The 27,221-nt window shown below is 38.8% G+C and overlaps 1 protein-coding gene across 3 annotated transcripts in view; it reads right to left on the reverse strand.

Moving 5' to 3' along the window:
- The window catches only part of Col12a1 (collagen type XII alpha 1 chain), a 121,880-nt gene that overhangs the window by 59,246 nt on the left and 35,413 nt on the right, over positions 1-27,221 (reverse strand). For 2 of the 3 annotated variants that reach the window (XM_021207140.2, XM_021207141.1), the window contains exons 14-27: positions 26,792-27,064; positions 24,296-24,562; positions 23,671-23,863; positions 22,586-22,707; positions 20,626-20,775; positions 20,424-20,543; positions 20,160-20,324; positions 19,326-19,472; positions 16,863-17,002; positions 16,235-16,364; positions 15,540-15,682; positions 15,110-15,239; positions 4,735-4,871; positions 3,259-3,388 (exon numbers count right to left, since the gene is read on the reverse strand). In XM_021207140.2, coding sequence (XP_021062799.1) covers positions 3,259-3,388; positions 4,735-4,871; positions 15,110-15,239; positions 15,540-15,682; positions 16,235-16,364; positions 16,863-17,002; positions 19,326-19,472; positions 20,160-20,324; positions 20,424-20,543; positions 20,626-20,775; positions 22,586-22,707; positions 23,671-23,863; positions 24,296-24,562; positions 26,792-27,064 — 2,247 coding nt within the window. The remainder of the gene's footprint in view (positions 1-3,258; positions 3,389-4,734; positions 4,872-15,109; positions 15,240-15,539; positions 15,683-16,234; positions 16,365-16,862; positions 17,003-19,325; positions 19,473-20,159; positions 20,325-20,423; positions 20,544-20,625; positions 20,776-22,585; positions 22,708-23,670; positions 23,864-24,295; positions 24,563-26,791; positions 27,065-27,221) is intronic. The other variant, XM_029542915.1, reaches the window with a different exon arrangement.

Raw genomic sequence — 27,221 nt, forward strand, 5'->3', positions numbered from 1 at the left:
TAATCGGCCATCACTGGGAATAGAGGCCCCTTGGTCTTGCAAACTTTATATGACCCAGCAAAAGGGAAGGCCTGGGCCAAGTAATGGGAGTGGGTAGGTAGGGGAGCGGGGGGGGGGGGGTATAGGGAACTTCCGGGATAGCATTTGAAATGTAAATAAAGAAAAAAAAAGATATTGCATCTTAGAGACAGTACAATAGATACCATTGAAATTCAGTAAGTCATTGAGACATATATTTTTTAAAAAAAACAATATTCCAGTAAATTGGAAAACTTAAAAAACATGAGTGAATTGATGGATATCACCTACCAAAAATAATCCAGAGCAGATAAACAGCTTAAACAGATCTACAAACAACAATATTGAAAGCACACACACACACACACACACACACACACACACAAGCAAAAAGTCCAATGATTTTGGAAGGGGTATTTATTCACAGTGGGGCAGCTCCTATAGGAGTTGGAGGAAAGAGATGGGGAGTGGGTTTGATCAAGATAAATTGTATTCATTTATGAATGTCTCAAAGAATAAATAAAATATTTTTATATAAAAAAAATTCCAGTCTGGGTAGGATGGCACACACTTTTGATTCCAGCATTGGGGAGGCAGAGACAAGCAGATATCTATGAGTTTCAGTACAGCCTGATCTATGTAGGAAGTTCTATATATCCCTGGCAAGCCAGGGATATATAGGGAGGCCCAGTCTCAAAAGATAAATTCCTGACCCAAACATATTTACTGCTGAATTTTATCAGACCAAGAAATTAACAACCAAACAAAAATTGTAACACCAATGATTTTCTAAATGCTCCATTAAAAAAAAAAAAAAGAAAAGGAATAAATGCTACCAAACTCTTTTAACAAAGTCAGTATTACCCTGATCTCAAAACTACTAATAAAGAACAAAAACAAAATTATATGGCAATCTTCCTGGTGAACATAGATGCAAAACGCATCCAAAAAAACCCCAAACAAACAACAACAACAAAAAAAAAACACTTAAAAATAAACTCAAGAACAAATCAAAAGATCATTGGCCATGATTAACTTGGTTTTATTCCAGGTAGCCGAGGATATAAATGACGTCTATAAGGAAAGGCTGAAGAAAGAAATTAAAGAAGACACTATGACATGAAAAGAACTCTCATATTCATGGATTCAAGGAACTAATATTGAGAAAATGTCTTTCTTACCTAAAGTAATCTAAAAATTGAATAGAATCTCACCCAGACTTCCAGTGTCATTCATCATAGAAATTTTTTTTAAAAATGCCCATATAATAAACAAACAAAAAACCCTAAGCACAAAGAACAACATCAGAGGTACCATAATAGAGGATGTCAAGCTATCTTACAGAGCTATACTATGAAGAACAGCATGGCACAGACTCAAAAAAGAAAGCAAATGTATAGTTTGATGGAATAGAGGACCAAGACATAAATATATGCAGCTACACCAATTTGATTTTTGCCAAAACCATCAAAAATAATATACACTCTGGCAAAGACAATGCACTCGATATATAGTGTTAAATATACTATATCACATGTAGAAGAATTAAATTAAATCTATTTCTCACCCTTGAAAACAGTTCAACCCCAAATGAATCAAAGATCTTAATGTAACTTCTGAAAATGTTAGATAAGATTAGAGAAAACACTTCAAGATAGCAGACATAAGCAAGGACTTTATAAACAGTATTAGAGTCGCTCCAGAAATAGTAACAATTGACAAAGAAGACTGCCACTCCTGAACTCTCATCACCGATCATGTCCCTATTTCCTGGTACCCAAAGCCTACTGTATGAGAGTATACACAAACCCATGGGAAGTTTGTTCTAGGAATAGAGTTAAAATGGAAATAGATAGTGGTGCCAGTTCTATAGTACAGCTCAAAACAACTCAACTATTAAGGATGCCTTTTAGATCCACCTAAGATTTCAACTCTTAGCTTTTGAAAGCATGCATTGAAAGCATTAATCTCATTGCTGAATTATCTATTTCCTGACATTCCTCTCTTTTTATCTGTTTTATACACAGAACTGTTGACTCGCAGCAGCATCTTCTTCTGTATCTGTGATTTCTTTCTTACCAGATAAGAACTGACAGCAAGGAGAAAATGAGAGTGGTTACAAGAGTTCCCATCACAGAGAAGTTTAAAAGAAAGAGAAATGTGCATGCCTGAAGTAAGGAGTGGGTTGTAGCACTGACAGTATTTTGATCAAGTATAGACAAACTGGCACCAATAAAGCAGATGCTGACTGCGGGTGTGGGTTAATAGCCAGCCCTCCTATTGTATTCAAGGCAAAGATGTTAAACTCTGGCTTCTGCCAAAGTTCCAAGACCTTTGTGCTGATCCCACCAGTAGATTACAGATGATTTAGATTCTCTAGATGTGTGCTGTCCTGTGTGAACCGCTAGCCATATGTGATATTGAGAAGTTAATGTGGCTAGCCTAAACTAAGATGCATTGTGAATACAAGTGTAAGACCTATCTCCAGGAAGTGTAAGACAACTTCTTATAGTTATGCTGAAGTGTTTAAATGATAATTTAATTTTATGTGTCACTTTACCTTTTTTTAATGCAGATGCTGGAGATTTTTAAATTACATTTGAGGATCCTGTTGTTAGTTTAGGATACCACTGGTTGTCAGCTTTCATTTTAGTCAATATTATGATCAAGTTATTATAAATTGAGCACTTTATTAGATCATTATATGCCCAGTACTGAGTCAAGTAATTAAATCAGGGAGTAGAGATACAAAATAAGGTCTTCTGCCGTCACTAGAAAGGAACCAGGAGGATTGAGAAACTATGAAAGGAACAGCAGGCCTGGTCAATGAGTCAAACACTACAGAAAAGGCAAAGCACAAGCATTGGAATAGAATGGAGCAATGGAGCCGGTTATCCTGTGGCTCTGTGTCATACTGTCCCTGAGGCCACCTCTCTCCTTCTGGGGTCTGACTGTCCATTCTGAGTCCTACTCATCTGATCATCCTTTCATGACCCTGGGACTTTCCATTAACCTTTTATCTTGACAGGTAAATTGTGAACTGCTGAAGGGAAAGAGGCTTATGTGTACTGTTTATCCTAATAGCATTTTACACAAGAAGAAAATACAAGAAAGCCATCTACAGACCCTAGCATCATCAATGCTGGCCAAAGAACATTGAGAAACAAATATCTCAGTAAGTAGAGATTTGCAAACACGTTAAGTATTTCCAACATGCCCATAAAACAGGGTGCAACTCACGGGTTGTCTCATAAGCAGTCGCTGGGGGAGATGTGCCCTCATCGTACACTGCAGAAACGCTCACTGTGTACTGGGTTTGAGAGGAGAGGTCCTTGAGGACAGTGCTGGCCCTTGATCTGTCCACCTCCACCTGTAAGAGGAAGAAACCAGTGGGGGCCTCTTAGAAAGGATTTTCTCTGGCCTCTCTTCTGCTGCTTACTAGAGCTCTCAGCAGAAAAACACAAGGATCATGACACCAAAAAGGCAGGATTTTCAGTTCGCATAAAAATCTAGAAAATGCGCACAACTTAAATGTTCCAAAGTAGGAAAAAAATGTATGTTCTGGAGCCATGACAACCTGATTTTTCAGGTAAGCAGTGACTGCCTGTGGCTTCAGTCAAACAAACCATTTTTATCTGCATCTTTTAATATCATTGTCTTACTACTTTCAGAAATGATCTTTTATACAAATTTCATTTGTAATACATAAGAGCTGTGAGAGCAACTGACCATTAAATTCATTTGAAATGAAAATACAAAATTAAACAGATGTGTACAGGCATATAAAATAACTTGTACAATATATAAATGACAAATATATACAAAGGAAGGAAAGTTTGGTTTTATAAAAAAAAAATGCCTCTGAAATTCTGGCATTAAAATTCCCTCAAGAGCACCCAAATATTTTTTGACTAATTCACTTTACATCCCACTCATTACCCCCTTCTAGTCACCCCCACCCCTTCTCCTCTGAGCAGGTGGGGGTTGCCCTGGGTATCCCACACACACACACCCTAACACTTCAAGTCTCAGCAAGGCTAGGCACTTCCTCTCCCACTGAGGCCAGACAAGGCAGCCAACCTAGAACATATCCCATGGACAGGAAACAGCTTTTAGGCTGCCCCTGGAAGAGCACCCACGTTTTAAACCCATCTTCCAAAGAAACAGCTTCTTCATTTTGCTCCCATTTTGAGTCACATTACAATGTAAAAAGTTGTGCATCCCAACATCACCTCAAAAAAGATCAGTCTGGAAGGCACAGTCCTCTAATAGCCTGTCCTCCTTTCTCCCTAACCTACCCAACTGACGATCTTACCATTATCTAACACGTTCCCTTTCCTCCCGCAGCCCCCGCATCTTCTCACCACCTTGTATTTTTAGAACATTTGGAATTTTTAGTCATTCATAGACTAGAGATTACCATATAAGGCAACTAGATGAGAAGGAAATACCTCACGGATTCTATAACTCTTTATCTACTGATGGATGATGTTTTTGAGATTAAAATCACACAGCAGAACATTTCCAAACTAAATCTAACGCAGTCCAGTATATTACTGATTTTCCAAACAATGTTTTGACTGCACAAGTTTTCTGCCTTTCATTAACAAAGTGACAAATATTCAAAACACATTATCATCTAGCCTAGATAAGGTTATTTTGCTAACCCTTGCAGGAACATAACTATTTCCATATCCTTTCTCATCTCCAACCTACCTCTTTGAACTCCTCATCTGGAGTTTTGTATCTAACAATGTACTTGCGAACTTTTCCAAGCACAGGTTCCCAGATGACATTCATGGTGCTGTGGGTCACATCTCTGAGTTTCACATCCTGAGGTCTGGGTAAGGGCACTGAAGAAGCACAAGCCATTAGAACCAGATGTGAGTCACAACAGAGCCTTCAGTATCTGAACAAGCTTTTCAAGAAGAAAACTTAAAGGTATGTAGCTAAATGATTTTTGTTTGTTTGTATTTTGTTTTTTCAAGCCAGGGTTTCTCTGTGTATCCCTGGCTATCCTGAAACTCACTCTGTAGACCTGGCCTTGAACTCGGGGATCCACTTGCCTCTGCTTCCCAAGTGCTGGGATTAAAGGTGTATGCCACCATGCCCAGTTTCATTTTTAAATAGAAATACCATTTTTTTTTCAAGACACAGTTGCTTTATTCTGTAGAAAGCCTTTTAGAAATAGGATTTGTGCTTTTATTTCACTGCTGACTTATCATTTACATGACAATCTCCCAGTCCAGCTAACAGTACTTGCTATTCAGCCATAAATGTCTTTAGGCATTTATATGTCATCAGATATTTAAATAACTAAATATTGAAAATGAAATCTATTAAGAGATGCTCCCTTAAGGATGTTATAGATCTCTTGATAACCTTTCAGAACTTGACAGTAAGACCCTATTCCAGAAGATACCGTATACCTGAGACATAGAACATGGAAAAATCAAGCTGGTGCTGACCACCAAAAACTGTATCTTAGTGATTAGTTTTCATGGTGGTATAAAGAGTTATATACACCATCAGAGGGGGAAAGTAGTCATCATTCTTACACAACTGAACCCTGAGAGCTACAATAATGACTTAGTCATTATTGTATGCTTACTGAGACATATGCTTACTGAGACAACAGTGGCACCAATGTTATGTGAATAACCTACCATGTTCTGATTTGATTTAAGTCCTGCTCCACAAGATGAAATATATACTTATCACCACCATTATCAAAACCAACAACCTCTGACTGTGCAGGTCATAACCCACAGAGGAAAACTTATTACTATTACTCTGATAAATAAATATAATATTAGATCAATTCTTGATAATATCATTTTATCTATAAATTAATGCATCTCTGAGCCATCCTCAGAGAAGCTCATTGCAGTAGATGGTAACAGGGAAAATGATAACTGGTCAGGGTGTAAAGATAAGATTATAAAAATTCAGTCCTAAATAGGACAACCACATAACAACCCAAAGCTCAGAAACAATTTCTGAAATAGAGGACAAAAAATATTTTAAGAGCTAGATATGGTAGACAACTACAAGGCCACAGTTTTCTCCAAAGTCTACAGAACAGTTGCACATATAAACTCAACAAGAATTGGGACAGCATGCACAAGATCTGTGCAAGTTTAAGCCAGACAAAACCCAGCCTGGAGATTGGAGAGAGGCATGGAGTCTCATCCCTGCTGAATAGCCATTGGCAGCTGATACATTCTGGTAGAGAGTGTGGGCTCTGACGAACTGTGTATGTTTCATTGAGTATCCGTGTGTCCAAGAATGTATGGGCAGCACAAACTGGACTCAATGGATTTAAAAAGAAAACAGAACGCAAAGTTGGGAGAGTAGGGAAGAGAGGCAGCTCTGGTAAACACCAGGGAATGGAATAGGATCAAAATGTGTTGCATAAAATTCTCAAAAAATTAATTTAAAAGAATATTATGGGGGATGCTCTATAAACTGCTTGTAAATAAAATGGGTGAAAAATAAAAATGGGTCAGTGGTAGGTACCCACTAAAATTGTAAGAACAACTATATTTGCCTGAATGGTTGGGGAAAAAATCTAAGTTAAAAAATATGAAATCAAACAAGAGATTATCATTTTAAAAAGGAGAAGATAGACTATAGCCTGTGTGCTTCCCAGGAGATCCACAGAAACCAAAGTCAAACGTGAGAATCTTTCCCAAATACCCATACCAGCTGGCACAACCATGGGGCCCAGCTGACACAAGACCCACCTCCCCCCCCCCACACTGACCATCCCAAGGTCCACTTTCCTTCTAGCCCAAATCAGCAGCCTGACACCCACCCAAAAATTACAGCCAGGAGGTCAGCAATAAACAAAGGCACGGGATGGAGTAACCAGTGGCACAGGAGGCCTGATTTAACCAGAGACAGAGGAGGATCACCCTAACCAAAGACAACACTGCCTGCCTCCTAGACCATCCCTAACTCAGGTCACAGAGCTCTACTTGCCTCCAAGGAGGTCAGTTCAAGTCAGTGACACCCAGGTCAGGTAACACTAGAGAGAACCAGATGGCCAGTCAAGCACAAGACCATAAGCAACAGAAGCCAATATACTTTGGCACCATCTGAACCCAGTTTTTCCACCACAGGAAGCCCTAGATGCCATAATGTGCCTGAAAATCAAAATAATAACCTAAAATCTCATCTCATGGAGATGATAGAGGCTTTTAAGGAGGACATTTTTAAAACTGCCTTAAAGAAATACAGGAAAACACAGGTAAACAGGTAGAAGACCTTAAAGAAGAAACAAATCCCTTAGATAAATACAGGAAAATACAATCTAGTGGGTAAAGGAAAAAGAAAAAAGAAAAAAAAAAAGAAAACACAAAGGGAGGCAACCCTGGAAATGGAAAGCTTAGGAAAGAGATAAGGAGTTACAGATGCAAGCATCACCAACAGAATGCAAAAGACAGAAGAGATAATCTCAGGCATAGAAGATACCATAGAAGAAATTGACACATCAGTCAAAGAAAATGCAAAGTGTAAAAATCTCCTAACCCAAAATAATCAGGAAATTAAGGACCCAATGAAAAGATCAAACCTAAAAATAAAAGTAATAGAAGAGGGTGAAGAATCCCAGCTCAAAGGGACAGAAAACAACTACAAGAAAATCATAGAAGAAAACTGCCCTCAAATAAAGAAGGAGATGGCCATAAATATACAAGAAGCCCACTGGACATGAAATAGATTGGACCAGAAAAGAAAATACCCTCATCACATAATAATCAAAACACTAAGTGCATAGAACAAAGAAAGAATATTAAAAGATGTAAGGGGGAAAGGCCAAGTAACATATAAAGGCAGACCTATCAGAATTAAACCAGACATCTCAACAGAGATCCTAAAAGACAGAAGATCCTGGACAGATGTATACAGACCCTAAGAGAGAACAAATGCCAGCCCAGGATACTATACCTACTATTCTCAACCATCATAGATGGAGAAACAAGGATATTCCATGACAAAACCAAATTTAAACAATGTTTTTCTACTAATCCAGCCCTACAGAGGATACTGGAATGAAATTTTCAATGCAAGGAGGGTAACTACACCCAATAAAACATAAAAAATTAAACATTTCACAACAAACCCAAAAGAACAGAACCATACGTACACAATACCACCACCAGCAACAAAAATAACAAGAACTAATAATCATCTGTCTTTAATATCTCTCAACATCAATGGACTCAATTCCCAAATAAAAAACACAAGCTAACAGACTGGATTCATAAACATGATGATCTAGCATTTGGCTGCATACAAGAAACACACTTCAGTGACAAAGATAGGCACGACCTCAGAGTAAAAGTTGGAAAAAATATTTTCAAAGCAAATGGTCCCAAGAAACAAGCTGGAGTTATCACACTAGCATCGAATAAAATAGACTTTCAACCAAAAGTTATCAAACAGGTTGGGGAAGGACACTTCATATTCATCAAAGGAAAAATCCACCAAAAAGAAATCCCAATTCTTAACATCTGTACCCCAAATGCAAGGGCACCCACATTTGTAAAAGAAACGTTACTAAAGTTCAAAACACACATTGAATCTCACACAATAATAGTGGGAGACTTCAACACCCCATTCTCACCAATGGACAGGTCACTGAGACAGAAACTAAACAGACACAGTGAAACTAACAGAAGTTATGAACCAAATGGATTTAACAGGTATCTACAGAACATTTCACCCCCAAACAAAAGAATACACCTTTTCTCAGCACCTCATGGAACCTTCTCCAAAACTGACCACATAATCAGACATAAAACAAGCCTCAACAGATGCAAGAAGATTGAAATAATCCCATGCATTCTATCAGATCACCACAGACTAAAGTTGGACTTCAATAACAACAAAAACAACAGAAAGCCCACATACTCATGGAAACCGAACAACTCTCTATGCAATGATAATTTGGTCAGTGAAGAAATAAAGAAAGAGATCAAAGACTTTATGGAGTTCAGTGAACATGAAGACACATCATACCCAAATTTATGGGACACAATTAAACCAGCACTAAGAGGAAAATTCATAGTACTAAGGGCCTTCATGAAGAAATAGGAGAGATCTCATAAAAACAACTTAACAGCACACCTGAAAGTTCTAGAGTAGAAAGAAGCAAAAAGGAGCAGACATCAGGAAATAGTCGAACTCAGGACTGGAATCAACCAGTTAGAAACAAAGAGAACTATAAAAAAAATCAACAAAACCAAGAGCTGGTTCTTTAAGAAAAATCAACACAATAGATAAACCCTTAGCCAAACTAACTAAAGGGCACAGAGACAGTATCCAAATTATCAAAAATAAGAAAAGGAAGACTTAAGAACAGAAACTGAGGAAATTCAAAAACTCATCAGAACCTACTACAAAGCCTATATTCTACAAAACTGAGAAATCTAGATGAAATGGATGACTTTCTAGACAGATACCACATACCAAAGTTAAATCAAGATCAGGTAAACTGTCTAAACAGTCCCATAACCCCTAAGGAAAACAGAAATAGCCATCAAAAACCAAACCTAGAAAAGCCTAGGGCCAGATGATTTTAGTGCAAAATTCTACCAGACTTTCAAAGAAGAGCTAATACCAACACTCCTAAAACTATTCCACAAACTAGAAACAGAAAGAATACTACTTAATACATTCTATGAAGCCACAATTATTCTGATACTTAAACCACACAAAGACCCAACAAAGAAAGAGAACTTCAGACCAATCTTGCATATGAATATTGATGCAAATAATACTCAATAAAATTCTCACAAACCAAATCCAAGAATAGATCAAAACCATCATTCAACATAATCAAGAAGGCTTCATCCCAGGGACCCAGGGACCCAGGGATGGTCTAATATATGAAAATCCATCAACATAATACATTATATAAATGAACTCATGATGAAAAAAACCACATGATCACCTCATTAGATGCAGAAAAAGCCTTCCACAAAATACAACACCGCTTCATGTTATAAGTCCTGGAGAGATCAGGAATTTATGGCACATACCTAAACATAATAAAAGCATTATATACCAAACAAACAGCTAACATAAAATTAAATGGACAGAAACTAAAAGCAATTCCACTAAAATCAAGGACAAGACAAGGTTGCGTACTCTCCCCCTGTCTATTCAATATAGGTCTCAAAGTTCTAGCTAGAGCAATTAGACAACAAAAGGAGATCAGCAGAAAGAAAGAAGTCAAAGAATCACTATTTGCNNATGATATGATAGTATACATAAGCGACCCCCAAAATTCTACCAGAGAACTACTAAAGCTGATAAACAACTTCAGAAAAGTGACAGGATATAAAATTAACTCAAACAAATCAATAATGGTCCTTTATACAAATGATAAACAAGCTGCAAAAGAAATTAGGGAAACAACACCCTTCACAATAGCCTCAAATAGTAGGGGTAACTCTTATCAAGCAAGTAAAAGATCTGTACAATAAGAACTTCAAATCCTTAAAAAAAGAAATTGAAGAAGACCTCAGAATATGGAATGGATTCCCCATGCTCATGAATTGGTAGAATTACCATAATGAAAATGACCATCTTACCAAAACCAATCTACAGATTCAATGCAATCCCCATCAAAATTCTAACACAATTCTTCATAGACATGGAAAGAATTTGAGACAGTTCTCAAATTCGTACTGAAAAACAAACAAACAAACAAAACCCCAGGATAGCCAGAACAATTCTCGTCAATAACAGAACGTCTGGGGGAATAACCACCTCTGATCTCAAGCGGTACTACAAAGCAATAGTGATAAAAAAAAATTTAAAAAAAAAAAAAAAAAAAAACACATGTTACTGGTACAGAAGCAGACAAGTCGGTCTGTGGAGTAGAATTGAAGACCTAGAAATAAACCGCTAAATCTATGGACACTTGATCTTTGACAAAGAAGCCAAAAACATACAGAGGAAAAAAGAAAGCATCTTCAATAAATGGTGCTAATCTAACTGGTGATCTGTATGTAAGAGAATGAAAATAGATCCATATTTATCACCTTGCACAAAACTCAAGTCCAAGGGGATCAAGGACCTCAACATAAAACTGTATACATGGAATCAAAAAGAAGAGAAGGTGGGAAAGAGCCTCAAACTCATGGGCACAGGGGGAAGTTTCCTGAACTGAACACCAGTGGCTCAGGCTCTAAGATCAACAGTTGGCAAGCGGGACCTCATGAAACTGAAAAGTTTCTGTAAGCAAGACACCATCAATAGGACAAATTGGAAACCTACAGATTGGGAAAAAATCTTCACTAACCTTACATCTGGGGGAAAAAAGGCTAATATCCAAAATATATAAAGAGTTCAAGAAGTTAACCTCCACAAAAACAAATAACCCAATCAAAAAAATGGGGTATAGAACTAAACAAAGAATTCACAAGAGGAGAATCTTGAATGGCAGAGAAGCACTTAAAGAATGTTCAAAGTCCATAGTGATCAGGGAAATGCAAATCAAAATGACCCTGAGATTCCACCTTACACCAATCAGAATGGCTAAGATCAAAAACTCAGGTGACAGCACATGTTGCTGAGGATGTGGAGGAAGAGGAACACTCTTCCATTGCTGGTAGGATTGCAAACTCCTACAACCACTCTGAAAATCAATCTGGAGGTTCCTCAGAAAGTTGGAAATAGAACTATCTAAAGACCCAGCTATATCACTCTTGGGCATATACTCAAAAGATTCCCCACCATGCAACAGGGGCACATATTTCACTATGTTCATAGCAGACTTATTTGTGATAGCCAGAAGCTGGAAACAACCCAGATGTCCCACAACAGAAAAATGGGTACAGAAAATGTGGTTCATTTGCACAAAGGAATACTACTCAGCTATTAAGAATGAGAACATCATGAGTTTTGCGGGCAATTTTAAGAACTAGAAAATATCATCCTGATGGAGGTAACTCAGACCCAGTGGGACATGCATGGAATATACTCACTAATAAGTGGATTAGCCAAAAAAATACAAAATACCCAGGACACAATCCACAGAACTTGAGGCTAATAAGCCGAAGGACCCAAGTGAGGATGCTTAATCTCACTTGGGTGGGAGAAGAAAGCAATCACACGAGTGGGGCAGGGAGGGAGGGGCCTGGGTGGAAAAGATGACAAGGAGGGTAAGAGTGAACATGATCAGGTATTGGGGAAAACAGGACTGAAGCCCTGAGGGCCAGCAGAAAGAATGGAAACAGGCAACCTTGGAACTTGTAGGAGGGGGGGGGCTCTAGAATATACCAGAGACCTGAGAGGTAAGAGGCTCTCAGAACTCAAGGGGAGGGACCTTAGATGAAATGTCCTACAGTGGGGAGAGGTAACATGTGAAGTCTACCTCCAGTAGAGATACAGGGCATAAAATGGAGGGATGGAGTTGCTGTCCCAAAAACTCTGACCCAGGATTGTTCCTGTCAGAAAGAACTGCAGGGACAAAAATGGAGAAAAGCCTAAGGAAAATGAGGTCCAGTGACAGACCTAAATTGGGATCCAGCTCAGGGGGAGGCCCCAAGGCCTGACACTTTCACTGAGGCTATGGTGTGCTTACAAACAGGGGCCTATCATGACTGCCCTCTGCTCTAACAAGCAGCTGAAAGCGTCAGATGCAGATATTTACACCCAACCAATGGACAGAAGCTGCTGACCCTTATGGTTGAATTAGGGAAAAGCTGGAAGCTGAAGAGGAGGGTGACCCTATAGGAAGACCCTACACCAGCCTCAACTAACGTGAATCCCCAGGAACCCTCAGACACTGAGCCACCAACCAGGCAGCATACATAAGCTGATATGAAGCCCCCAACACATATACAGCAGAGGACTGCTGGGTCTGGACTCAGTCAGAGAAGATGCACAACATCCTCAAAAGACTTGGGGCCCAAGGGAGTAGGGAGGTCTGGTGGGGTGGGAAACGACATCTTCTTGGAGATGTGGGGACGAGGTGTGGGACTTGGAACAGTTGGAGGGTGAACCAGGAGCAGGGAAAAGTCTGGACTATAAAAAACAATTAAAAAATAAATTTAAAAAAAAGAAAAGATAATAGGCAAAAGATATTTTTCTTTTTCTTTAATTCTTTTTTTCTTTTTTCCTTTTTTTTTTCTTGTTTGTTTGTTTTGGAGGCTTTGGGATTGGTTGGTTGGTGGGTGGGTTGGTTGGTTGGTTGGTTTGAAACAGGGTCTTTCTACATAGTTCTGGCAGTCCTGAAACTCATTGTGTAGACCAGGCTAGTCTTTGAACCTACAGGAATCTGCCTGACTCTGCTTCCTGTGCCCTGGGATTAAAGTTGTGCGCCACCATCCTTGGGTCTATTTTTTTCTCTTCCTATAATAGATGTTCCTCCTTCTAGCTGTCCACTGGGCCATTTCTCTTCATCTTTCACTTCAACTCTGCAGGCCTCTCTTCTGGAAGCCCTGTTTCTAACGCTGTCCTTCTGCCCCCTCTGTCTTTTCATTGCTTTTGTTTCTTTACATCTGCATCTTTTCCCTCTTCTCCTTCTTTCCACTACTGAGGTATGGAACCATTCTCAGATCCCTTATTCCATTTGTCTACCATATCACTGAATCTTGGGTTCTCTATCCCAGCCACCTCTGAACATGTGTTTCCAATCTGAACCAAATCCCACCCTCTCATTTATCACTACCCATATCCACAAAACCTCAAGCACTGGTTAGGATCTAACACATAAAAATGATAAATCTTTACGTGTTGTCAATAAATTTATACTGATGGGCTCTTTCTTTTCTCTGCCACATGATTCTTATGTTTTCTCAATATCCTTTTCACACTTGAAGTTTCTTCTTCAATTTCCTTTCAAGGGTAGGCCAAAGAGCACTAGATTTAAGCCATACATCTATCACAAAAATTTCTCCTTTGCCAAACAGAAAGCTCCTTAAAGAAGGGAACTTTTTAAACTGTCGTGGAAACAAACCCCATCAGCCGAAGACATGGAACAATATACAGAAGAACTGCAGACCAAGAAAGCCCCCCACAGCCATTGTTTAGCATCATTCAGAGGTATAGCCCCAACACCAAGCCTGATGACTGGGGTATAATGCATGAGCAATGTGTTGTGGGATTGACAAGACTGATGAGTTTACAGACTTGAACGAAGCATTTTTAAGTACCAGTTTTCACTTCAACAATGTTTGAACTTAACCCCCTAAATATCCTTCTCCAAACTGTAGTTATACAATAGTCCCAATCTCACATATAGTGTACTTCATAGATTAAAACATGCATTCTTGGGCTGGAGAAATGGCTCAGCAGTTTCTCCACTAGCTGCTCCTCCAGAGGACCCTGGTTCAATTCCCAGCATCTACAAAGCAGCTCAAAACTATCTGTAACTCCAGTTCCAAGGGATCATGGTACCAGACATGCACATGGTGCACATGTATATATGCATGCAGGAAAATACCTATACACATAGAATAAAATAAATAGATCTTCTAAAAAATACACTATTATTTCATGTCTATTCCTTGATTAACACGTTGCCAAGAGCAACTCTAAACTCCATTGATTATAAGATATGTCTGAATATAAGCTTCATTAAACATGAAAAGAGCAATAGATATACGTAAAGATGATAGATAGATAGATAGATAGATAGATAGATAGATAGATAGATAGATAGATAGTAGGTGATAGGGAGAGAGAGAGAGAGAGAGAGAGAGAGAGAGAGAGAGAGAGAGATGCAGACAGACAGATGATACATAATAGGTAGGTAGGTAGATTGATTGTTGATCAGTCATGACATAACATGACATGACATAACATGATATTCAGAAGGGTTCTACTTGGAAAGAGAGAGAAGGAGGATGGTAAGGGAATATGGAAGTAGGAAGACAAAATAAGGACCACACAGTTGCATAAATATATGCAATGCCAAAATCATGCCCATTTTTTTTCATACACTAACTGAAAGGGAAAGATTAATAACTAGAGCCATGCACTAATTATCAAACTATCACTAAAATCCATGCCAATGTGTTCCAACAAGTGTCAATTTTACACCAATAAGAAACAGAAGACAGCAACATCTTACATGTGACTTCCCGAGCTTTGGCAGGTTCACTAGTGAGGTCATACAGGATGGCCTGGACGGTGACCTCATACTCTGTGTTAGGAAGGAGGCCAGTCAGCTGCACATCAGTCACTGTTGGCCCCACACGCATCTAAACATGGAAATACCAGAGGGAAATAAGACATTCAAGTCAAACGCTTCCACTTAGTAGAAGATGCCATAGAAGCCTGTTTGTAACTACTTGTGAACACAGCTTTTACATCCAAATATAAGAGCTGGAGATTTTTTCTTTCATGTCAGTTTTTTTAGTGTGCGACAGGTCACAAACCTCATTTCTGGTTCTTGGGGGGTATGATATTATAAATTGATTCATAAAGATTGCAGTATAATATGACTGTAAATCTATAAAGTCTGAGAAACCCCGAGTGATTAAGAAACAGCCATCTCTCACCTCTTTGGGCTTTGTTCCTTCTGGAGATCGCGTAGGTTGGTATGATACGGTGTAGCCAGTAGCTCCTCCCACAGGCTGCCATTGCACATGCATAGTGGTGGGGCCAACATCATAAATATTCAGGCTAACTACAGGGACTGGCACTAGGAAGACATGAAAGAGGATATCAGTTGGATCCCTGTGAACAAATGTTTCCTATTTTACTAATAAATAAACATGCTAAATAGAGAATGTATTGCTTGAGAAATTAATGAGTGACGATGGCTCCTTCTACCCATAAAAACCCATCAGTGTCCATTGCACTGAATTCTCCGGGATACACATTCTGACTAATAAATAGAGGAGAATGCTCAAAGTTCAGATTACAGATGGCATTCCAATGAAACCATATGAAAGCCAAAATAGATAAACTTGCTGAGACTTTAATCCCTTTTTCTGGAACATCACTAAGCTATTTTTATTCTTTAGTCATAGAACTTCAGACAGAAGTCACCAACACATTGTTTCATTTAATTCTTTTAAGAAAAAAAAAAAACAACATACTTAAGATACTTAAGATGTAAGTTTCACTGTGACTGGGACACAGTGGATTTGGCAAAGGCTGGCAGAAGACTTGCATGTACCCTCCCCTGTTTGTCTTGGAAATGGAATAATGCAGCTATCGTGTCCCTCTTGCTGTCTCATGCCTGACTTACGGGTTTTCTCTGTGCCCTTCAGAGGCTCACTGTACTCATCTTCAACCACAGAATACACGTTCACCACATACTCAGTCTCAGGCTTCAGATCCTTCAGCACTGTGCTAGTTTCTAGTCGACTCACATAAAACTGGAAGGGAAAATAGAAAGAATAATGCTCAACTCCGTTCTTCCTGACAGACCTCTACACAGCCACCTGCAGGGAGTTTAGAAGGTATCCCAGGAGGCTTTGCCCTTTATTTTGAGAAATTACTAGATTACAGAGCGATCTCAGCTAACAACGTAATTTATTTTCCTAGCTATGATATCCATATTTGTAGAAGTAGTAAAATTTGCCATCTTTAGTAAGTTTCCCTTGTCAACTTTATGAGTCTAGTCCAAACTTATGAATCAATTAACTTGTTTGAAAACTTGGACTGATATTCTACAGTACTTAGAAACCATTAAGAACGTTTTTTAAAAGCTATTTCCCTTTCATGAGGTCCAAACAGAAATGCCTGCCTTGAAAGGAACGGAGTACCACTCTTCATTCATCTCTTGTCTTTCACCCAACGTTTTTCTCTGCGCTCTAATGAGGATCACCCAGTCTACACCATAGGGAAGAAGTGCGTAAGGGAAGCCTGCTCACCTCCTGGCGTTTCCCTCCAGAAACAGGGTAGTATTCCACCTTGTATCTGTCCACACTGTCAGAAGGGGGTGTCCAGCTCACTCGAAAAGAACGGTGAGTTCTCTCTGAAATTACTAAGTTAGTCGGTGCTTCCAAGTCACCTGTGTGTGAAGATAAAAGGTACACACTCTCATTTCCGGAGCAGAGTGGTGAAGGAGGAAGTTAGCTTGAAACAGTGCTGGTCTATACAGAAGTTTTCACGGGCTCCTTTTAACATGGGAAGTAGATGATGAATCTGTATGAAAGTCCATTGCCCATTGGCTTCTCTGAACAAATGGCTAAAGGATTCCTTTCGTCTCAGAAGAGTCAAACTAGAGTGCCTTGTCCTTCTTTAAACATGATCTCCTGTTCTTTACGAAACCACTAGTTAAAATGTCACCTAGACACAAAAACTCTGAGCCATCTCTCATACCTTTTCCTCTCTCAACCCTTTCTACATAATTACAAAAAGGGACCTAAATCCAGATAATTCTACTTTTCCATGGTCTGAGGCTAGACCAAGTTCCCTACCCTGTTACCATTCCTACACATTTTGTGTTTTATGAAGATAGCACCAGTGGCTTGTCTGTGTTGAGTTTCTTTAGAGCACTTATTTCTTATGTGTTTAAAAAGAATGAAAACTAGCAAATATCAATATTTTTAAATATGGCTGGAGACATATTTAAATAGCTTGTGGTTGTGCTTCCTGTGGTAAGATATAGGTAAAACAATGTGTAACAGTAACTAGAAAATAAAAAAAATTGATGTGATAAATACATTAAGACCAACAGAAAGATGTTACAAATAATGATTTAAAGAGAGAAGAGTTGCTCTTATGTGACCATGAGCATGACAAATCACTTTCATACAAACTCCTCTGGGTTTCTTTGTAAGCCCAAATTGAGTGAGTATGTCTGCTCTTAGCAGTTTGGGTCGAAATAAAGCTGGCAAAATTATCAAGATGTTTTATGGCCTGGGAAACTTCAATGATTGCAGCTATTACATAGTTGATAAAAAAAATAAAGGAAAAAAACAGATAAAAGATGTTTTCAGCCCCACTCAAAGTTCACTCCAATTGAATAAAAAAAGACAATTCTCTCAGTTCACCCAAAGCCAGAAGCCTACAAATTCTGGCTGCCCAGCTGGTCTGTTTCTCCAGGGAAAAGGTCAGTCTGTTGTTCAAAATTCAAAAAAGAATATCTGCAAAAGTTTGAAGACAGACGTACAAGAGAGAACACGAAATATGCAGCGTGGATGTAACCAGGGACACAGACCTTCAGAAGTGTTTCTGCCACACTGTTAGAGTTCATTCTGCGTCTCTGAAACCATTGTCAGCTACTGACACACTGCTCCTACACAATCCACATGTTTAAGAGAAATGTCCTCATACTCTAAGAGTCACGGATCTATCATTAATTCTGCAAAGCCCTTCAGTGTCGGTGCTTCCGATGTCTTGTACAGTTTGCACAGAGATGAACCATTCTATGCCCTCCGCTGTCACTGCAAACCCAGTCCTGAAATTGTTTCTAAGCCGTAATCCCTTTCCATGGTTACATCGTGCAAAGCCCCACAAAAGCACCCCTGTCCATCTGACCCTAGGTCTCTGTCTTCTTGTGATTTTGTACGATCTAAGCTTTAAGGCTGTAACTTCTCTTAACATTTGGGGGTTATCAGTGCAGAGCATCAGACCTGAAAATCTGCAGCTAAAGAAAGGAAATCAGACATAAAATGTCTTTCCCTACACATTAGGAAGCCAAAAATAAAAATAAAAAAATAAAAAAAGCTACCAAACATTACTGAGCAAGCGACATTTGTCAACTTCCAAGTTGTAGCTGTCTGAGTAGCGTAGCACTGAAGTGAAGCTGCTCCTCTCCCAGGCAGATCTGTGCTAGAACAGGAGTGTCTGTCAACTCTCTTTCCATCATTTTTGTCTCTTCCCACTTTTGTTTGCGTCAACTAAGCCATATAACCTAAGTAAATCCTTAAATAAGCTAGAAGCCATTTCTTAGTTTGGTGCCACCCCCACCACCAAAGAAATCATTTTTAAATGAACTAAAGCAGTGACTCTTAACTAGGAAGTTCCTCAAAGCAGACATCCAGCACCAGTAATGACAATTCTGCAAACATCTGGAACCGTTTCTACTGTGTCTATGCATTCTAACTTTCCCAGAAGCAAAATAAATTAACAGAGGGAAATTTTACTATAATATTCCTATATAAAAAGAAATTTTTACATGTAATAAGGACCAAGTCTTATAATTAATTTGCACAAAGACTTCAACTATTTACCATGTACCAGATGCAGTTACTAAAAATTGCCCTGTTATGTTTAGTCACCACAACTCAGGGGATCTCCTGGTATAGAGGAAGCAGAAGTCTCTAAAGCCACTGAGCATCTCATGAGGAGGTCCCCACCCAGACACAACAGCATCTGACCAAACTTACCAGGGCCCTTGACACTGTTACACAAGTTGATGGTGAGGTCATCCACAATCTTGGACAATGACTCAAAATCTGCCACATTGTATGCGTGAGTGTCATCTGGATCGGTGGCAATCATCTTTAACTCAACTTCATCAGCATTCTTAATACCTTGAAAAAAAGAGTTAAGTACAAATTGAAAGCATCTTTCAGGAAAAATTAATGGTATGAAGCAGATACTTCAGATCTTTTCTTTGTACCAGTGCTCCATCACTGTGTCTATATTGGTCTATAATCATATGATGCCTCTGGATACCCTGGTGGTTGTGAGCCACCTGATGTAGGTTCTGAGAATGGAACATAGGTATTCTGCAAGAGCAGCACCATGCTTAACTTCTGAGCCATCTCTCCCTCCCCTGTAGTAGTTTTAAATATAAAAACCCCTTTATTGTAATGAACCCCCTAAAACATAACAGAACCATGTTTCCTCTAGGTATATATAGTACCTTTCCCTAATTCCAGAACTTCTTTTTGTAGGCAAATCAAGCCCACTTTTTAATGCCATCAAGACAAAGTAAGAATGTCTCTTTTTTTTTTTTTTAGCTTCTTATTTCTCATTCTCAGATACTAATAAGTCTTGTTCATTCCAGAAGAAATAGAGCTCGAATTAGTATTAAGTTTTCCCCATTTGTTAATTAATTTTGTTCCTCTCTCATTAGACTTTTGTTTAGAAGAGTCAAGAATTCTGACATTCATTGGTGTGAGTAAACATGGGAATCCAATAATACTTTTTAAATACAGAAAATGTCCTCAATGTACCTGTCACCTCAGAGCATCGCTATCTTCTCCAGTGCTTACCAATAGCAAACAGCTCCACGCCTTCATCCTTGAGTTTCTTGGATGGAGCCTCCACATCATCTTGTGATTTTCCATCGGTAATGAGAACTCCAATTTTGCGAGCACGAGGCCTCATGCCAGCTTGAGTCTTGAAACTCTGTTGGCGAATGAAATTCAAAGCCATGCCTAGTGGGATTTTGAAAAGACAGTCAGTCATATCATCTCTCGGCTACCTTCCTGACCAAAAAGCATGTGCCAAAACCTCACCAAAGCATCCTGACTCACCTGTGAGGGTATTTCCTCCTTTGTACGGTAAGTTCGCCACAGCCTGTAATAAACTCTTCTTGTCTCTATGAGCATTTAACTGCCACTCTGTTCTGGGGTCTCCACTGTACTGAGCGAGAGCTAAAAATGACAGCATGGACATTATGATGTGTAAAAGAGAGCAAGTAAATTGTCAAAGGTCTTCAGTATTGACGAAACCTACCAATTTGTACTCTCTTGGGGCCAATTTCAAAGACTTCTACAATACGAGAAATGAAGCTTCGCACAGTTCTAAAATTTGCGCGGCCGATGCTCCATGACCCATCCACCAACAACACAATGTCTGCTTCAGCTCTGGTGAGACATTCCATCCCTGACATGGCAAGGGTAAGACAGGACAGTAAGAAGCACATAATTGATAGGCTGTCCCCTGTGCCACCCAAGTTGTCTATTTAACACTGCAGCTAGGTCTCATAATTCAAAGACACAACTATAATTTATTAACCTTAGATGATATTCATGCCAATCAGTTTCTCCAAATATCATTTCAGTGGCAAACCTTTTCTTCATCGGTGACTATATTTTCTGGTCACAACCATAGACCCTAGAGATTTTAGTTAAACTATGATGGTCAGTTTGTAAGGCTCACAGAATCAATACCTAAAATAATAAATGAGAATGAATAGCTACTAACAATAAATATTAATAATTTGAACAAGATTTGGATATGCTATAAGATATAGCATTCTCCTTCACTATTTAAGACATTAGCAAACAAGCATAAGATAGACTGGTTAAATGTCTAAACTGTAAGTGATTCCAGTGAGCCAAAAATATTCTTTATAATAATTAAGCCACCAGCTTATTATATTCTTTATAATAATTAATCATTACATGTTATGGAGGACTGGATACATGATTCTTAAAAGCAGACCTTGGTGAAGTAAAGATGTTTTAAAAACTTGGAACACTGCTCTATTATTTCATTGTTAACTGTTCAAGTTTTTCATCTACTGCATATAAAAATTAGGTAAATTCAGACAGCAAGGTTTGCACATTTAAAGAATCGAGGAAGAAGGAAGACAATTTGGAAAAGGAAGCAGAGAAATACACAAATTGAGAGCTGATGAGACAACAAACACAAACACAGATACAAAGCTAAGGTGCTTTGGGAAGAGAAAATAATGCCAATATCCTCAGTGACAAGCTACAAAATAAAAATATAAGCCAGTTAATATCATCATAAGAGAAACAATGAAACAATGCAACATATCAAAATTTGACACTTTCTTTTATCCACCTTTAACTGTAAATGCTCTTTTTTTAGAAGCTTGCATCCTAGCTATAAACTTTCCCATTTATTGCAATATTATCAGATCATTTTTGCATCGCTTTTAAAATGAACAAAAAACAAAACAAAAAAAAAAACAAAAATTAAGCAATGCTCATCACATTACCAATTACAAAAGTACCATCTGTGCATAACCTTTCTCACAGTGGAAGATGCTATGTACTGTTCTAGAGCCTACATCTTCTCACAGTGGAAGATGCTGTGTACTGTTCTAGAACCTACATCTTCTCACAGTGGAAGATGCTGTGTACTGTTCTAGAACCTACATCTTTACAGCCTACTCTGATTATGCTAAGACCTACTGGGTTTAACAAACAATTTTTCTTAAAGTTTAGAAGGAAATTCTATCTCCTACTCTCACCTTTAATTCTATTAAATGATGGCTTGCCTACATCAAAGCTGTAATCATGGCAAGAGACAAAATATCTAAAGGGCTCTGCTACTATTCTGCTTCTAAATCATGCTTGCCCAATTTTTTATGTATAGAGCCTTCTTTCTCCATCCAAGTAAGCCCTCAAAGTAAAATATATATATAATTATTTTAATAAAAGAAAATCGCATTACTAAAAAGAAAAAAATAGAAAGTTACACTTAATAAAAACTCATTTTTAAATAATCCAGTATTTAATGCAAAATTGAAAAAATAAAAGCCAAAAAAAAATAGGCTCAACTGTATATTTGAAGCAGTTTCTACAAATATAAAGGAGTTTGTCAATAATTTAAATAAATTGTAGTGAAAGTTATAGTTGTCATTGCTTAATAGGCTCACACTTCACATGCATGATAGTTTCATAATACTATTTTCCCATGGAAATATAACTCAGTTTCTTACCAGAAGATAGAATTGGTGTCACAGTTGTGTCAGAAAGAGTTGTCATTTCTTGCCCAACAAGTGGTAAACTTTCTCCTCCATCAAACATCCCAAAAACATTGACTCTATAGGTGGTACCTGCCCTGAAATAGTGATATGCAGAGTGGATGGTGACTATGGTCTCAAAGGAGCAGCTTCCATCTTGTTAAAGATAACTTATTTTCACTAACAAACTTTCACCCATAGGAACGTAAAATGTTCAGTATTGTGAAAGAAGAAAGATAGTTGCCATCACATTCCAGCTTGCTGGTGAGGAATCACAGGAAACTAGCCACCCAGCATTCCAGGGAGCTCTGGGGATTTACAGCACTGTCTCAGGACTGGTCAGAGACAGCATTCCCCCCACGCCACTCAGGGTTGGGAAGAATTAGCTGCCCTGCTTAGGCTGCCCCTGAGATGCAGACTTTAGGATGGATGAAATGTTCTGTGTCTGCCCAATGACCTAAGACACTCAGCACTGGGCAATGTCAAACAGTGACCTCCCGAATTTCATCCTACCTACTCAAGAGATAATGAACAGCAAGCATTATACAGGTTCCAACATTATTGAATGAATACTTGAGCAAGCAAAGTTTCCAAGAGGAATGTACAGTAGTAACCCATTGGTATCACTGAATGAATGTGGAGGACCTTTCAAATTCACACTCCTTCGTTTTCCAACTCACTGTCTAAAACTAGACCTCTAATCAACCCAAAGCTGTTCTGCCAGCTGGCCACAAGCACAGACTCTGACCTTTGAGCTCCAGTATGCTTCACTGCAGGGACATCCACCCCGGCGGGGGCAGGGGGGTGTCTCAGAATGAGTCACTTGGCCACACATTTTCACATGACTGCAATTGTAATGAAACTATGTGATACGGACATGCCAAAACCCAGGTATTCATTTTTAGAGTCATCCCTGAACAAAAATTATCTAAACAATACAAGCTATTTGTCAGACTTAATTCTTTGCTGGTTTCTGGAAACATGTGAGGTTGTTCTTTGTGTAAAACCTATTAATTTACATAAGTGATACAGTCCTTAGCACAAAAACAGTTCATTCCTACCTAAGCTCCTCCAAGACAACTGTGTTGTCATATGGTCCAAGGACCAGCTCCCCAAGTCTTCTGTCATCGCCTGTAGGGTGGAATGTGACTTTGTAACCTTTCACCTCCCCAGGGGCAGGCTCCCAAGTCACTCTGAAACTTGACATGGTTGGGTCAGAAGTTTTGAGGTTTCTCGGCGATTTAAATCGAGAAGCTGTAAAAATAAAAGACTTTAAGAACAATACTATGGATAAGATAGGCTTAGGTGAATTGTATTCACTCCCACAAAAATGTGTATGCATAAGAAGGGTCTAGTCTAATAGCACAAAATGTCAGGCTCCATAAAAGCCCTGGGAAAGTGAGTTCTGCAAGAGCAGCACACACAATTCTCACAATTCAAGTGAGTTTTGGATTGAAGAGTTAGCAGAAAGATCAGTTCACAAGGAACGAGATTTGCAAAACAAATAATAAGCTAAGTAGACACCCCATCTAATAAATATAATCTAGTTTATTACAATTATAAATGTTTGCATATAGGGTTCTAGAACTTAAATCCAAGGACTGATTCCTGTTGGGTAAATACTCTATATCTCAGACACAAACCCCGGCCCCAGATTCAACTAAAATATTTATCATTGTTTTGTACCTGTTGTTCCTGATCCTTGCCTGAGCTTTCCTTCTCCTGTCTTGTACATTGGGAGAACTGTGATGTCATATGTGGTCTGGGGTTGAAGTCTCTTCAGCACTGTTGAAGTGACCGTGGGCGGCACCTTAGCAACCATCTGCCTCCCGCCGCCTTGAGGGCGATACACAACGCGGTAGTTGACGACTTTCCCTGGTGCTGCTTTCCAGGTAACTCTCATGGTGTGTTCTGTTTCTTCATCCACTTTTAAGATTTTGGAATCTTGAGATACTGTGAAAAAATAATAATAATAAATAATAATAATAATTAATAATTAATAATGTACAGCATGTTAAAGGAAAACATTTTTGTCTGCCTCTCCCTTTGTGTAGGAAGAAACTCTAGATTCTAAGTGTGGACACAGATGTCTTGCTTAATGTTGCAGTCTTGGTGCCGTGATGGCATGGGAGCCTAAGCTCAGCATGGCCTTGGTAGAATGCTCTCGCTTTATCCAGTTAATACGAAGAAATAAAAGTTCATATTGCAGGGATTTCCTATCTGCATTCTAGAGATTTGGGAAAGAAAAAAAATCAATCTCCAAAGATGTGGTCTTAAATTTTTTTGTTGTGTTTTATCTATAAAGAATTCCTCTGGTAAGAATGCCATGAGGAATGCTAAAGATCAAAAATACAGTTAGAAATTTTACTCAGGCCTTTTCAGAAGCTGCAGTCTGTAAATGACTGGCCAGAGTCAGTACGATTGACACAAACTCTCTCATTGCCGTGAGTATAAGACAATGAACACAAAATAGGCAATTCTGACACATTAAAAACATCTCAAAAGCTAGCAGATGAAAGCACACATATCAAGTATTTTAGAAAGTGCTGTTGAATAATATCTATCTAACGCATAGCTTAAGTCATTATTAAACTAGCTCTTTCATTAATATTTCATATTATGAATAACCGTCAGAAATAGATCACCAAATATCTTTTAAAAACCTATATCCCCTTTCTACGATGGCTTTACTAGCCAGATCATTCAGTTCAATGCAAGACTCTTAAAACTCAAGGACTAAGTACTTTTAGAAGGCACTAAAGCTGAAGGAAACAAAATCTTGTCTTTCTTGATTTTCAAAGAAATTTTAGTGTTCAGATGGCTAAGAATCATAACAAAACAGCTTTAAAGTGAGGTTGCCAACCCACAGTCACATCTCTGACCCATAATTGTTTCTGTCTGAAAGAATTACAAGGATGGAAATGGAGAGGATCCTGAGGAAATGAAGGTCCAGATACAGGCCCAAAATGGGATCCTGCTCAAGGAGAGGCCCCAAGGCCTGACACTATTACTGAGGCTATGGAGAGCTCACAAAAAGGGATCTATCATGACTGCCCTCTGAAAGACCAACAAGCATCTGAAAGAGTCAGATGCAGTTATTTGCACCTAACCAATGAACAGAAGCAGCTGACCCCTGTGGTTGAATTAGGGAAGGCTGAAAGGAGCTGAGGAGGAGGGCAATCCTGTAGGAGGACCAGCAGTCTCAATTAACCAGACCTGGTGGTACATGTATTTAATTCCAGCACTCAGGAGGCAGAGGCAAGCAGAATCCTAGCCAGCAAGGGTTATATAATGAGACCCTCTATCACAAATATATATATATATATATATATATATATATATATATATATATATATATATGAATGAATGATCAAAAAGCACAGATATGCACCAGGTATCCTTCTTTTCCTGCATAAACACACAGCTTTCTCCGACAAAGACGTGCACTTCTTGACATTACTGAACATATGCACTGTCACTCAAACACTAGAAAGGAGAACTAAGAAGCCTTGATGCCCCCTTCCCCAGTCTTGAGATGGTAAATGAAAGACAGTTCATAATTATTCACAAGAAAAGAAAAAAGTAGTGAAGCCCAAGTCAGTTCAAGCCACAGAAAACTGAGGGGGCTTGTGTATTAATCTTAGCAAAGATGGCAGGAAAGGGGTAATGAATCTATGATGACTCTTGTGAGAACAGCATAAACTCAGCCTCACATCATTATCTGCCATCCTTGTGTGGCTAGGCACTTTAATTGGTGCTCTCTTTACTGTCACTTCCTTTCATCCCTGTGGCACTAGAAGAGAAGAAATGTATCGTCTGTATTCTACAGATTAGGAACCCGACTCTTGGAGAAAAGCGAAGGCTCTTGACCAAGATTATACAACCAGAAATGCTCCTAAATTCTATTTGTCTACGTGGAAGCTGTCTTTCCACTAGTTGAGTATCCTAGCTAGCTAGTCTTTTCACAGAAAAATAAAATGAAAAAAAAAAGATACATGTAGCTGGAAAGAATTCAAAATTGTCCAAGTTGATATCATTTTTCAAATCCAAACCTAATTTGAAAGTCAGCGCATACTACCAAGTGAGGAAAGCAACCTCAGTGGTTAAACTGCGTGTCACTTAAGCTGACTAGCCATTAGGTAGCACCAACATGCATCCCAACACACCTGGGATGTTACCTACATTCAGTTGTGGCATCTCCAGTCACGGGCTCTCCTTCTCCACTGCTGTAAGTTGCAAAAACTGAAATTTTGTACTTGGTCTCTGGCTGCAGATTCTCTATCATAGTATGAATCGCATCTCCAGGAAGAGTTTTCTCTCCAGCCTCAATATCGTCATAAAGCGATTTCCATGAGACCCTGTACCCTCGAACCATCCCTGGAGCTGATGTCCAATAGGCCCCGATTGACGTGTCTGTGATGTCTTTGGTAACTAGACTTTGAGGTGAACCACGTTCTGGAATAGAGATTAAACGAGGATCATTTTTTAAATGTCAGCTGTATAATTAAGTATTCATTCACCCCTGTAGTCATCCTAACATACTGGACTCAAAGTCAACCTGTCTAAAGCTAACCATTCCTTCTCAGCTTTGGGACTGTTTTCAGTCAATGGG

Source organism: Mus pahari, chromosome 10 (assembly GCF_900095145.1).
Source record: "Mus pahari chromosome 10, PAHARI_EIJ_v1.1, whole genome shotgun sequence".
Classification (NCBI taxonomy): Eukaryota; Metazoa; Chordata; class Mammalia; order Rodentia; family Muridae; genus Mus; species Mus pahari.